This window comes from Toxotes jaculatrix, chromosome 8, assembly GCF_017976425.1.
Source record: "Toxotes jaculatrix isolate fToxJac2 chromosome 8, fToxJac2.pri, whole genome shotgun sequence".
NCBI classification, from domain to species: Eukaryota; Metazoa; Chordata; class Actinopteri; family Toxotidae; genus Toxotes; species Toxotes jaculatrix.
The window spans coordinates 5,041,215-5,056,276 of NC_054401.1; the positions used below are offsets into that span (position 1 = coordinate 5,041,215).

Consider the following 15,062-nt stretch of genomic DNA (forward strand, 5'->3'; position numbering starts at 1 on the left):
TCTCTCCTTTGCAGACATTAAGTGCGCATCTCCTTTCCTTCTCTGGATCCTGTTTTTGGACCCTTCCTCAGTTCCAGTGTGAATGAGAGAACCGTGGGAATTTTGTTAAAACTCGAAGGGAAAAAAAAAAACTTGTTTGCAGCTGTTGGAGCTCATCAGGCGTGAAGGACCAGCGGGGCCATTTATTTGAGGTACAGAAAAACGCAGTTATTATAGGAATCTGATGAATGTTCTTATGTAAGGTGTGTCCGATGCTCTCATTTGTGCGTAAAAAGCCTACCGTTGCGCATTTCTTCTGGGTGCGCATGACAGTTAAACACGGCGCAGTTTGGACACATGACAAATCTTGTCTTCATTTATTTCTTTTCTTTTTTCTTTTTTTTTTGGTGACAATAGACTGTATTTCATACGGTTAGATTTTGCTTCTTTCTCCTTCTGCTCTATAAATAAATCAAATCAGAGGGCATCTCCAGACACGAATAAACAAAACAAAATTACTGTCAGCCTTAATTTGTCGAGAAGTTGGGTGACGCAGCATCTGGGGTCCATCCACAGACAAACGTCTGAACAGAGAAGACACGGTAATTTATGTATGTCAGGTTGCAAGGATGAAAGGGGATTTTAAAACATGGTTTGGCCTTGGTTTGCTCTGCTCTGAAGTGAGTCATGTGCAGACCCAAGGGCATTTGTGTCATTTTCTCAGGCCCCCATTTTGTTGACATGACATCATTACCTGATTCCTTTTGGCTGTGTAGAGTTTTTCTGCAGCAGGACTGAATACTTAAAATTTGATTCTGACAAATTATTTATTATTTATCAATTTAAACTCTGTCATATATTTTAGGTAAAAAAAAAACCATTTAGTAATGTAGTTTATAACCTGCTGGGAATCTGGATGTGTCTTCACATGTTAACAATAGTGCACTGTCCTAGAGACAATGGTCCTTTTTTGAGGAAGAAGAAACCAAGGTGCTTTAAAAAGTCTTTAAAAGTATAAATTCTGTAATCTGTAAATTAACTGTGGAGATTTGCTAAACACATTAGCAAACTTGCCAAACAGATTTTGTCCCTCTGTGTCTCAGAACATGTCCAGTTCATTGGAGAGGGTTGTGGCCCAGAAGAAGAAGGCCATCGAGGCAGTGATGGAAATGTTTGAGAGGGGGGCCGAGGTGTTGGCCAGCACTGTAGGTGAGCTCTTCCCCCTCTGCGAGGCCGCTGCTCCAGTCCTCCGCCTGGCGTTAGATAACGTCCAGAGCAAAGAGGTCTTCTATGTCAAAGAGCAATTCTTGACGGTGAAGAACAAGCTGGACGTGCTCTCCACACAACTGGAAGACATTGACTGCGAGATCAAGAAGGGGAGATTGGACTCCCAGTACTTCTCCGTGGAAGAGAACATTAGGAACCAGTTTAGGAAATATATGGACATCTTGGAGGCAAAACAACAGTTCAGGGAGGTGAAGACCAGGCTTTTTCTGGAGCACTTTGCTAAAACTGGAGGAGAGAAGAACCTATTTGTGCTGTATGATGCGCTGATGGGCACTAACACCTTTGGAGAGTCAGTTTTAGAGCTGGTAGAAAGGTAAATTGTTATTTTTTGCTACATATACACTAAGTATGTACTGCAACTCTTTTGCATGACTTTAACACCTGTACAAACTTAAATAATAGGGATTCAGTTGCACCTATTTCAAATTTCTCTTAATAGAAACACCAGATAAATACCTTAAATGCAGGAGTAAATGCTTCCTCTGTTTTGCAGGTATGTGGCGAGGAACCGACGTCTCCTGGAAGATTTCTGTGTCCGGATGAAGGAACTCTTGTGTTTGGGCCTGATTGCTCTGCTGGGCCACTGTGCCTTAACACGAGGCCAGGAGGAAGAAGAGGACAAAGTCCAAGAGTGGAGCAGCAAAATTGAAGAAGTAGAGTCCAGGATGAAGGCAACCATTGAGTCCTGCATTGCTTCCTTCCCAGAGCAAGCAAAGTTAGACGCCCAGCGACTCCTGCAAGAAAAATCAGAAGACACCCTGCAAGATACGACTCAGCAGCTTCTGGAGTTCTTAGTGAAAAAGTATGATTGGGTCAGCTGGTCAGTGAGGCTAATCAACCATTCAGGCAGCACCTACCGGAACTGGCGAGCAGGGGAGCACTTTCATCACGTGGCGGGGCAGAACTGGTTCGAGGTGCTCCAAGTGAACAACATAAACCTGGTGGTGTCGTACAGCACCAAACCCCAGCCGGTGCCCCGCGACTGCATCCGACAGGTGATGGATGGTCAGGGGAAGAAGGGAAATGCCCCGGCAGTGGTAGAGGTGTTGGAGAAGCAGCTGTGCGGGTTTGTTGTTCACGCCGTCAGTCGCCACAAGGAGTCTGCAGCTGCATGGAGCTTTCCAGAAGAATGTCACTACTGGGAGAGACACAAGAATGTGGCAGTGTGTGTGCACTCTGAGTAAAGCTGTTATGTTTCATATTTTAGCATTTTACAGCAGAGGGGTGAATTCAGATTTAGATATTATAGATTTATGCTGCTCCTCCATCTGGAAGAATGAGATTAGAATCTGTATTTAAGTTTATCATAAAAAATTTAAAATACTAAATCTCGTAAGCTAGGGATGCACCGATCTGATACAGTGAATTGGTATCAGCGTCAGATCCTGACCTTATTAAGTAAACTGGGTATTGGTCCGAGATAACCAGTCAATATTAAAACCATTTCTTCAGTGGGGGGTTGGGGGGCTGCACGGGTTAAATCTTGAACAGTACATTTATTTTAAAAGCTTATCAGATGTTCTTTTATTTTTTAATCTTAATCTGAAGACGAAATATTAACTGTAACTGTCAGATAAATGCAGTGGAAAGCATTAAGTAGCATAAAATGGAAATAGTAAAGAACAAATACCTTAAATTTGGGCTTAAATTTGATTATTGTTTTAGTTACAACCCACCACTGTGTATAGTTCAATCCTCATTTCACTTCACACAGAGTCAGAAGAATGACTCCCATCGATCGATCACTATCAGGGTGTATCCCTCTCAGAAACGTAGAATTTCAGATCTTTTATTAAAAGAATTTCAATAACAAATGCACTTTTATTAGCTTTCAGCTTTAAAGTCTTGATAAAAAAATGGTATTTGAATCATAGATATTTGATGTAAATTTATTTATTTATGTTGCAGCTGTTTAAATATTAACTGCTTGCATATTATGTCACCATATATCTGTATTTGTAATTTATGAGTTACTAACCAGTTTGTTTATAACCACAAGAGTTTTCTTTTATACTAACACTGTACTGTATATAAGAATGGGAAGTGTCTAGGCCTTTACTGTACTGTAATAATCCAGTCCCCTGTGAGAAATAGCTTCTGCACCCACAGCTCTAAAGACATGGTTTTGCTGAGGCTGCATCTACAGAGCTGTGCTCCCATTTTGTCTCTGCTCAGCGGGCTGGCCTACATAACTCTGACAGGGAGCGCGCAGAGGTTACATTTGCAGGCATGAAAAACAAGAGGCTCGGAGTTTGGCACTGGAGACGTGACAATGTGCCTTGTGTTTCAAACACATTCAAACCTCCTGATGCTGAACCAAAAGTACTGCACCCCAGCGATATCAGCGCTGTGCCTATAATTACGTACTGGTTTGTGTTAACTGTTTCAGCCTGGATGAGAAGTGATTTTGTCTGTGCATCTTATCAGTAGTAATATTTTATCTTTTGGTGATAAATGAAAATTGCTGTGTTTTTGTCTTCCAGCAAAATGTGATGTTTTTTTTAATGATTTATGAGTGATTTTCTGCTTATGTGTTTGGGTGGAATTTTACTTGTTATTATGTCCACGCTCACACTAAACACTCACACTTATTTATTTGTTTATTTATCTCTCTATTTTCATACTTCAAACAAAACACTGTGATTTGTATCAGAAATTTAAAATCACTTCTCTCCCTGGCCATTTATCAAAAGAAACATCATTTCTATGAACTGCGGAGGATTAAATCTCCTCTGTTATGCCAATTGGTGATACGGAGTAGAGACATTTATATATATCAAAATGTCATGTACCATTATTTATCTCATATTAGCTTCTATGTTCATACCAAATCTCAATAAAAATCAGTGCATGAGCAATGGTCAGCATTGTTTTTATGCTTTGTGACAGTTAATGACCAAATACAATAGTTAATGGATGTGTAAACAACTATAATCTAATATCTGCCTCTCTTTTCTTGTACAAATGTGATTTACGCGGCACTGTTAGTGTCTGTGGCCATTAAAACGAAGCAGTGCACCCTCAGCAACAGGGACTCCAACTAATTTAATTGATATTTACACATAAGTCAGCATTTCCTGACCGCAGCTCTAGTTTGATAGTCTATGAATAACCTTTGGCTGAGCTAATATCCTGCAGACGAGCCGCAAAGTGCTTGGCTTAGCAGGATGGTATCAGTCATAATGCCTGGTGTAAGGTGCAGATCGGGTGGAGACGGCCATCATTTCACATCTCAGTGGATCTGGAGGGTCTTTAGCTGCTCTGTCATAAATCAGGCCTGTCAAAATCCATCAAGTGTTATCTGCAGCATACATCACAGTGCAGGAGGAAGTGGACTGTGTTGAATCACCATGAGGTTTCTTTGTGTGCAGTGGAAATAGCTGCTGCTAAAGATATGAGGTTGTTGTTAGGTTCAGGGGCACTGTCTATGAAAAGGATGTCAAAGATCAAATGTGTGCATATGATTCATTTTAAGCCAAAATGATTCATTTTAATAATTCATCTGATTTCTATGAATATCCACATTTTTAATGCAACATAAGTAATAGACGTAATTCATGAGTTTGATCCAATTTTTAGTGATCACATGATTACATTTTAGTAATGAGGGCTGTTACACATTTGTTGTCCTTTAGCTTTAAAGAAATGGTTTTGGTCTTTTTGAGTGAGATGAGAATGATATCGACCTCATATCGATGCTTCAAATATGATAAATTTATTATTTAAGAAAAAGAAAAACATTAGCAGAAAATATAAGAGAATACAGGAAAAAGGGAGAGGAATAAAACAACATCTTTGTTTGTATCTTTGCGCTTAGCTATCTGGCTGCTAGCTATAGCTTCTTAATTACTGTACAGTCATGAGAGTGGTATCAGTCTAACTCTAGACAAGAAAACAAACAGCAGACTTCCCCAAATATAAAACTATTCCTTTAACTGGTGAAGTTTCATTCCAAAACAAATACACTGGAGAACAAAACCAAAACAATGTGTCACTGCCCAAATGCGTATGACCTGCACTGTAAAACACGACACTGCACCTGTTACCTTGTTGGCACAAAGCCTTTTTATAATGAGAAACCTCAGACAGGTGACTAACATCCTTTGATATATCAGTACTTTAATCCTATGCTGAAAAAACAGAAAATACGGAGCAGACAGACAGACAGGTGTGCCAGACAACAGCTCAGTCTGAAAAAACACACCACAGAACCAGTCCCAGAAAACAGAGCACTGAAATGTCGCAACACACTTCGACAAACAAAACCGGAAATTCACACGTTGTGACACCTGCTCCAGATGTTGGACAACAGGCCTGTTCGCATTTTATAATAGTTTTCTAGTTTAGGGTTAATTTAAATTACACTCTCTCGTCAAAGCCAGTGCGTTGGATGTATTTGGATGTTCTTTTTTGCATTGTTTTACTAGGAGCACTGGGTGCTTTCTCTGTTTTGCTCCTGTGCAGACATGGAGAGTAGTGGCAGCCTGTACTGTAAGCCAGTGGATTCATTAGTGGTTGTGTGGGCTTTGCCTAGGTAACAACTATTGATCCGGGAGGCTCTTCCCCTGCATAAAAGGCTCTGGCTGCGGTAGCCTGTCAATCCTGACTGTCATTATGGGAAGACTAAAGCATCTGTTTACTGACAAGATCTACTGCATCCATCTCATGCCACAGGAGCTAGACTTAGCTTGTTTTGCGGTTGAGGGAAGGTTAAAGTAAGGTTTTCTTAATGGAAGAGTGAAATCTGGTGAGGAAATGGTGCCACAGGTGGTTTACAGACAGAGGGCGCTATCAACATACAGATCTACTGGTCAGTCTGTGGGCTTTCTTGACAGTTATTTATACTTGCATCTTGGAGCATTTGTTGCCAAGATGAGGGATTAAAAAATGTAAATCTATGTTGTTTTTTTCTTCCTTTTCTTTTTTTTTGACTGGTTATGTTTTTGGCCCTTTGTTCATAGTAAGATTCCCTCACACTTGGGAACTTATACACACTTCACTACACATTGAAAATGCAAGTGGTGGCAGTATGTGAGTGTCACATGAGATTTTTGATCCTCCCAGATCCTGTTTTTTTCCATTTATTAGAAAATCAGTCAGGAAGCAGGTACAGTGTATGTTGCCCTTTTCCTTGACTTTTGGTTGTGGCTTAATTCAGTAACGCGAGTTTCAAAAGACGAAATATGGTGCAATAAACAAAAGCTGGCATGATGTAATTCTGGAAATATTAAATGGATTATATTCCCCAAGAAAATACAACTTTCAGCTCACAAAATCTCTTTTTCCAGCATCCCTAAACGCTCTCCTTTCCATCAAGCTGAAACTCCTCGTCTCCAAGAGGAGATAGCAGCCAATATCAATATTTCATAAACAAATGAAAGACTGGATGGAGGCTAGCATCAGAGAAGCCCTGGAGGGGAGAGTCGATCAATGGTAGGATAGCTCTGTCCGCTGGTGTCTGCCAATCCCGGCCCACGCAGGATAATGCTATTACCCATCAGTCCGAGTGAACCATCGACCAGCCTGCTGCTCTTTGAGTGGACTAATCCAATAAAAAGCATTAAAACATTTGTTCAGTGACACACTGGCTGCAGGTCCGAGCCCAGAACTAAGGACTGACGTTTTTTTTAAGGTCCTGCCTATAGTTGGAGATTTCTACTGTTAAAGTTTTAGACACACAGCACATATAGTTTTGTAGTTTTATTCTTTTTTTATGGTACAAATGTATTCAAGAGTCGACTAAATACAACAACAAAACATACTGCACCTGATAAAGGCCGACTTAATGTGGAGTTTAGTCCAGTGGTTCTCACTCTAGGGGTCTGGCCGCTCCAAAGAGTCACAAGATAAATCTGAGGGGTCCTGAGAGCATTAATGGGAGAGGAAAAGAGTAAAAACAAAGCTCTAATACACAAATTTGTATTCATATTTTATCTTTTCTCTAATTTTCGGTTTTGTGTGTGCGTGTATGAAAAGTTTTTAAAAAATGATTTAGATTAAACCACCTGAGAAGTTAAGTGGAAGAATCTCTCTTTGGTGGAACTGCTAACATTTTCTAGATATCTGAAACAGGGCAAGAGGCCCCACTGCTTTATTCTAAAAAGTCAAAAAAACAACAACAAAAAAGGTTTAATCTTTATGAGTGTTTTTGAAAACATTCGCTCCATATTGTAATGGATGTTGCATACAGTGTTAGGTCCAACAGTTATAACATTTTGAGCTACAGTACACTCTAGCCTGACAAAAAGAATTTGGCATGTCTGATAACAAACCTGTGGCTTAAAAAAGTCCCATGTATGTGTCATTAATTAATACGTCTTGGGAACAAAATATCATGTGGAGACACTGCTTCTGCCAATTCAGTTAATATACAACTACTAGTCACCATTAGTGTTTCTGCAGTTCAGTCATAGATCCTGAACAACTAGCAGGGTTAGCTAACCATAACCATAGTAAGGGTTAGCTTACCATAATAAGCTAACCCTTACTATGGTTAGCTTACATGCTAACATTGTCAGATGTGACCTATCAGTTTTGAAACAATTAGTTTTCAGTCAAAAACAGGACAGGAAGAGTTCATGCCAGCTGCTTAGTGTGGAGATAACTGGGTTTTACCTTTAGAATTGTAATTAGCTGTTCAGATGGGGTCTTTCAGTGTTGTCACCACATGGTCAGACTTTGAGAGTGCTTTAGTAACAAAAGACCTAAACATGGCAAAGTCTGCCCTTCAGTCTGTGATTGAGAAAAAGAAAAACAAAAAAAAAAAAAACAGCCTTTATATACAAAACAAGATGGCTGCTTCTTTGCCAATTATCCAATGAGAACTTGACACATCAAAGGCCAGCCTCTAAAGGATGCTACACCCCCAAGCACTGACATTTCAAATTAAAAGCGTACAACAACATGTTAGATGAAGACTAAAACGTACAACACAGTCACAAAATACAAGTAGTGGAAACCAGAAAAGTGTTCAGACTTTAATAAATATCAAGCACTGTTAGGGAAGTGCCAAAACTTCAAAGCTCTCTTTTTTATATATTAAATAATTAATGCTTTCCAGAAAGAGTTTAAAAGGAAGGAGTTTAAAAGTGGGCTTCGTAGTTTTTGCATATTATTGGATGTTTTTGATATTTTAATTTCAATATTTAGTTAGATCTTAAATAATATCCTTACTGGCTCTTACTGTTTATGTAACATTTAGTCATAGTCTTGTTTTAGTTTAAATTTCTGTTTGGGCATTTAGTATCCTTTAGAGCCTGGACTTTCATATGCCAGGTTCAGATTGTGCAATTGATAAATGTTCAGTCATGTTTTCTTTTAAATCTGCCTCCTACCCATTCTGAAACAACTCATCCACTACATCATCTGTTTTGCACATGGTCACTTATCATCTGATTGCCAAAAAAAGTACTGATTTGCACAACATGCTTGCTGTTGTTTTACTACTATGAGTGGAATGGATACATATGTTTTCTCTTCCTAGTGGGAATGTTAAAGCCGATTTCTGTGTATTTCTGCATGTTCTAACTAAAAACTCATATTAAAATCATCATTATTTGCCTGAAGCAATCATGAGTAGTCCTGGAGATGGACTGTGGAGATGTAGATCTGCTTAAATGTCCGTTTTACCCGCTGTATGTATCTTTAAAGGACCCTGAATGCAACTGGAATGTCTGGGGGTGTCTGGGGGATCTATCTGTCAGTGAAGCTTTTAAGTGGAAATCCACTGGGTGGTAAACACATGTCTCGGCCATCTGCAGTGCCTCAAAGTTTCCGTCATGTTTTCCAACACTTCCTTTTTGTCCCTCACTGTCTGCCTATATCCTCTTCAAGGTACCATGTACTTTTACCCAAAACTCCCACCACCACCAGACACACACAAAGAATCTCAGAATATTACTCTTTGTTCTTGTTTTCCCTGACCTTTACATACTTCACACTCTGCATTTCTGCAGCAAGCCCATTTGTCTTTTCTCACTTGTCTGCATCTCTCTTTTATCTTTCTCTCTGTCTTCTCTCATCCAGACATGCTATCTTTAAGGTAACCTAAAAGCCTAACAACTCCTCTATGTTCAGGAAGAGAAAGAAAAACATGTAGCACATATTGTAGTAATCAGGAAATAATAAACAAAAGTTGCCAGACTGTCAGTTAATCGGAGCATTGTTTTTGTTATTTTATGCTGCTGGTTTCAATCTTGAAAATTATTAGAGGAATGCTTTTTTAGAAATGTGTACAACCATTAAGTGAAAAAATACACTTTCTATGGCTTCACAAGTAACAGCCACCATTGAGTTAGGTGAGTTTGGTTGTGCAACATGAACATAACTCATTCCCTTGCGGATAATGGCCACAAGGGAATGAGTAAAAGCATGAGAAAGAGGAAATGAAAAGGAGGAGAATCAGGAAATGCCACGTCACAGAGAGTCATTTCTTTCAGTGGGTTAATCGCTCACATCAACAAACACAGAGGATCAGATGCAGGAGCGGGCAAAGTATCAGCATGGACTTCTCCCCCGGTGCCTCAATTCTCAGCCAATTTCAGCAAAGTGTTTGTCTTTGTCTAGCAAAGACAAAGGTTGATGCTGGAGCTGATTGGTCCTGATTAAAGTGCAGCCTTGTTATCAAGAAATTACAATTGCGCAGTTACATTGGTCATTTACATTTGACCTTCAGCAGCAGATCAAACAGAGCTACTGTTAGTTTAATGGTTTTAGCAACAGATGTTCAACAGTGGATTCATCGATGAAGAGAAATTTTAATGTAATCAGGGTGAAAAGAGTGATCTTCAGGTCAAAGGGTAATCTCGTGCTCAGAGTAGTGGCTTGACTGCAACAAAAAGGTGTAAAGTTCTTTGACACTGATGAAAGAAATTATGTTTAGCTTGTTTCCCATGTTATGTTGTAACATATCACTGCGTTTACTGAAGACAGTTAAACGTCTTGGCCTCATTGGAAGACTGCTTGTGATGAAATACAGTATGTTTATATTCAGAGTCAGGACTGAGATATGGCTTGGATGTGAGACAGAAGGGAGACTAGTTTAAGCCAGAATTTAGTTTTGAAGGAGCAACTCCTGTATGAGTTTTTTTTTTTTTTTGTGAGTTTTTGTGTAGGAGTCCACTCTGTAACTAACACAGTGCGGTTTTGTGAGGAAGCAACGCTATAATTTCAGGAGTAGGCCGGGGGGATGACGATGTGTAACCTCAACATTTGGTGAGGCTCTGGGAGTTTCCCCCCCGGCGAGAGTATAAATAGTCCCCCAGGCTGTTTTGTCTGTCCACAAAACCATTAGTGAATTACAGTTGTAACTGCAATATTGATCTGCTTTTAAAACATGATGTATCCCCTGAATTGGTTTCTCTATTGGTCCCAGTAATCTCCACATGCTAAAATATATATATATTTTTTCCCAGAGATTCATGAATGTATATTCTTGTGAGTACTTATCGTTACTGCACACCATTTCTGAGTTTAGTGCTGTGATATGCCTTATCTCTGAGAATAGCTAGCTGGCTTCCTGTACATGAAAGACAAAATGGGAGCATGTAACACAAACTGTAAACCAACTAATATTACTGTGGAAATAAGGTGATCTAGAAGATCCAAGATTCAAGAAGAAGAAATAATCTTTCATTACATTTTTTATATAATTAGTTTCATTTTTGTAATATCGATGTGCAGTCTGAGATTAAATTAGAAGATACAAGACTTACTTGGAGGCTTTTGGTAAATCAGGAGTACAACAATATGATTAAACAAAATGCCTGCCAGAAGGAGTAATTGGATTTCCAATTTAAATGGAGGTTGAAGGTGGTTTGACTCACTTGTGTAAGGGCAAAGATGGCCTCGGGTGAATTTGCCTGCAATCAATAAGCTGCATTCTCCCAGCCTCTGAACCTTTATCTATTTCCTCAGATCTAACTCGAGTTTGTATTGATCTTTGTAAGTGACAGATGGGCTTGTATCGAGGCGGACTGTCAACCGGCAAAGAAGAACTGATAATAGCTCTGTCACTTTTGTTTTCCATAAAACTGCCATTGAAACTAACTGAGGAAACTCTTCCCTTATGTCCCTGTCTCTTGACTTCTTTAGAGAGGTGCTTTAGTCTGTCACCGACTGCCCCGTTCTCTATGACCTGGAAACATCTGGAGAGGGGAGGGGGAAGCCCAGTGTTACTCATAATGGAAACACCACCTTCAAACCAGAACCAGAGGCATTCCTATGAAAATGTATATGCTGACTTTCTGGGTTGTGTTATTTCATCATTGAAAATTCCTGAAGGACAAATTTAGAGACAAAGCAGAACTGATAGTGCTGAAACTCCTGTCTCTATGTGAAGAGCACATGTGTGTAATTAGTGTATTTTAGATGAGTGGATCTGGGGATGACAATGATTGTCCACCATATATATTTCAACACCTATAGGATGGATTGGTGTGACATTTTGTACAGACATTCAAGTTCCCGTGGTGATGTTAGCATGCTGACATTAGCATTTCACTTTTGCACAGCTTCACATGGCTGTATACTCTTGGCCATGTATTAACCTGATCTGTATCTGGATACGTTATTTGTATAATTATGGGTCTTTTACAGCTGTTTTTTTTTACAGTGCTCTTGTCGCTCCATTGTGATCAGACCTCAATATGCAAAATAGTCTGACAGGGTTGGCAGACTTGTCATTACATTACATGAAATTAGTTTTTCAGATGTTTTTGTCCAACTTACAATAAGTGCATTTAAACCATGCTGGAGTGTGAGCTAGATATCAACCAAAATTGATTCTTGTGAAAACAATGATTAAAATCATGTTCAGTACTGCAGTACAGGTGCTTTGAAGTCTTTTTAAACAAGTGCTTGCAAGAGCTGCTGACAGACGGACAGACAGTGACTCTGATTATAGAACAAGTGAAGTCACAGCACAGCTAATAAAAACTATTCAAAAGAGAATCTGCTCAACCAGCACAAGGTGAAGTCTAGGAACACTGACCATCCAGATGTTCAGCATGTTGCACCCTGACCGTGTGGTAAACCTGAACTGATTTGCAACCTGAAGATGTCCAGGCCCCTTTCAGAAATCAGCAAAACAAAGGCTTAGCAGTGACAGAAATTTAAAAATTAAAAAAAAAAGACTTTTTTTCTTTAGGATGTGATTGCACCTGGCTGAAATCTGATCACAACGTGAGCGGGATCACTTCCAAACGTGGTCTCTTTGATCCAGTTCTGCAGGTTTTTCCTTATCAAGATATAAGTCACATCCTATTGCCAAGTGTAAGCAGGATACAACACAGTTCATTCTTCATGTGATGTTCACATTTTTTCAGTTCCTCTGAAACTGATACTATGTTATTTTAATATATTTTGTGATAATCTGGACACAGACCAACTTTCTGTCTCCTGTTTGAGGCCTCTGGCAATATCCCACAATCATCCTCCCATTACACCAGTAAAACGGTTTAATTTTTACAGTCCAGGTGTATTCAAAGGACCTGCCCACATTTATTTTCCCATGGAAGACAGACAAATCCAGCATGACTGGTACTAAATCCCACCTTTCCCACTAACAACTTTCTATTTGTGAAGCAATCATTTGACATACTTATGCAATGGTGCGGCGTGGATTTATAGAACATGAAAGGAACTGTCTGTAAGCATGTATTACTCATGAGCAAAACAGTAAACAAAACCATTTAGGTTGTACAGTTTGTGCAACAATAAGTACAGTGAATTGGTACTGAAACCTGTCTAAGCAGATTCATCAACATTTTGCATGACTCTGTTTAAATCTCTGCCAAAATTAATCCTCGTATTTCAGGCTTAGCATCTTTATTTTCCTCTGTTAAATTCTGTCTCGGGTGTCTTCATCTCTGTTTAGTGCTCCCGGTCATGTTCTCAAACATCATCCCTTTCCAGAAAAGGTGTATCTTCTGCCATGGGCTGAGACACTAGGGTTTTTTTGTGAGCTGAGGAGACATCTTGTGGTGAGGAGGAAACGCCAGCCATTGGCCAAGGTCAAAAAGATAAAAGGTGGTCAATAGCCTCCGTGAACAAGGAAGTCATTTATCATTTCAGCTCCCAGACACAAATAACAAAAACAGCACAACCTCTGTTACCGTCATGAGAGAAAACAGTTCTGAGCTTTGCATAAACTTAAATAAATGCATGAAACAAGTAATTAAAAAGCTTTGGTTCATCATTTGCAATGAATAGAATACAGATATACATTCACAATGCAGCTACAAAAATGGGTAAACCAATCCAGTGACTTTCACCTTCCTGTTTTGTTAATGCAAATATTGATCAACAGCAAAGAATGAAAGTTACCTTACATTAAGAACCTCTGATCATCGTACAATGGGTGCATGTTTTTATACTTCTCGCTATATTCTCAGAATCAAAGGTCCTGATAGTGGAAATATTAGTGTTAGCTACATACTAATGAATTCTAGAGACGCCTTATTGTACAAAATCATGAAAGAGATTCCCTTTAATCAGCCCGTCCTACATGCTGAGTAAAACCAAACAAAACTACACCTAGTTGCACACAAAGCCTTCTGCCCCTCTCCCCTCAGCTGGTTATCATTATCTCAAATATTTCACCCATGTTTCCACCTGGTGAGCTTGAAACCACAAACAACAAAGGCAGAACAAAGCCAACACTTTCCACTGATGCTGCAGCCAAAACTTGTTTAATAGGCCATGTTGTTTGTTTAGTTACGGGCTCCAAATGTTGGGACACTGTATGTCTGTGTGTTTTACTGATCATTTTCTTGGGAAAGATAAAAGAAATTCAGTTATTTGTCTGGAAAACAAACATGAGGCACAACACCCACAGAGAGCATGTGGGGCCTTCCAGCTCAGGTCTCTACAGTGTGTATACCAGCATCAGCCTTTACCACCCATCACGCCACATACTGTTGAGTCCATGTGAAGGCTAGTTTCTGCTTTCTGATGGCAACCAGCGAGTCAAGTGTGAGATCTGACAGAGGGATGACACAGGAACAAGGCGGTGGCGGACGTGTTCGTCTAACCCTCCTATGCTCGGCTGACAGCATCAATTTACTGCAGACATCCTTCCCTCCTCTTCCTGTTCCCACCTATCTGTGATCCATTGAGCAGCAGAGCTGACAGTGACATGTCGTGGAAGTTTTCTCTGCTGCTGCTGGTGAAGAATGAAATAGAGACTTCTGCTGGCCGACAAGGTTTTATTTTCTTTGCAAAGAAAAGATCAATCAGCACACAAGGAGGTCTGAGTGAAGAAAGACCCCAAACATGGGGAGACCTAAGCATTTATGCATGAGGAATGCCCCCTAAAGTGTGTTTCACATTCTTTTGTCTGCCGCAGACATTTGTCATGGACTCCCTGGAGTGTGTTTCACACCTGGGGTATCCTGCAGGATTTTGCATCCAGGCAATAGGTATTAAGAGGTCTCATGAAGAGAGCCAAATTGTGATTACAATAGGTATTAAGAGGTCTCATGAAGAGAGTCAAATTGTGATTACAATAGGTATGAAGAGGTCTAGACATCTCAATCAAATACTGATATCTTGGTGAGAAGGAAGAAAAGAACCAAACTGCAAATACAGACACCAGGCTGCGCATGTCATAGCCATCTTTATAAAGCACAAAGGCCATGAGTGAGCCGTTAGAAACACAGACTGTCTTTCACTGTTCGGCACTGTGACGGACTGATTCTGAAAGTGCTGCCGCTGCAGGCTGAATCTCATCCCCGTTTGCAATGCTTGAATCCAGCGACCAATCGCTTTCCATCACTAATTGTCAGACCCAGATTCAA

At 39.8% G+C, this 15,062-nt stretch overlaps 1 protein-coding gene across 1 annotated transcript; it reads left to right on the plus strand.

The window, feature by feature from the left end:
- The first annotated feature begins 139 nt into the window (after positions 1 to 139).
- LOC121186355 (protein rapunzel-like) lies at positions 140 to 2,450 on the plus strand. The gene is made up of 3 exons (XM_041045046.1): positions 140 to 191; positions 1,083 to 1,579; positions 1,760 to 2,450. Exons 2-3 carry the CDS (start codon positions 1,086 to 1,088, stop codon positions 2,448 to 2,450), a joined length of 1,185 nt encoding a protein of 394 aa, XP_040900980.1. The 5' UTR covers positions 140 to 191; positions 1,083 to 1,085.
- Positions 2,451 to 15,062: the final 12,612 nt, after the last annotated feature.

Coding starts and splice junctions, on each gene's coding strand:
- LOC121186355 (XM_041045046.1), top strand. CDS start 1,086: ATGTCCAGTTCATTGGAGAGGGTTGTGGCCCAGAAGAAGAAGGCCATC. Junction 1,580..1,759: donor GTTTTAGAGCTGGTAGAAAG/GTAAATTGTTAT, acceptor TCTGTTTTGCAG/GTATGTGGCGAGGAACCGAC.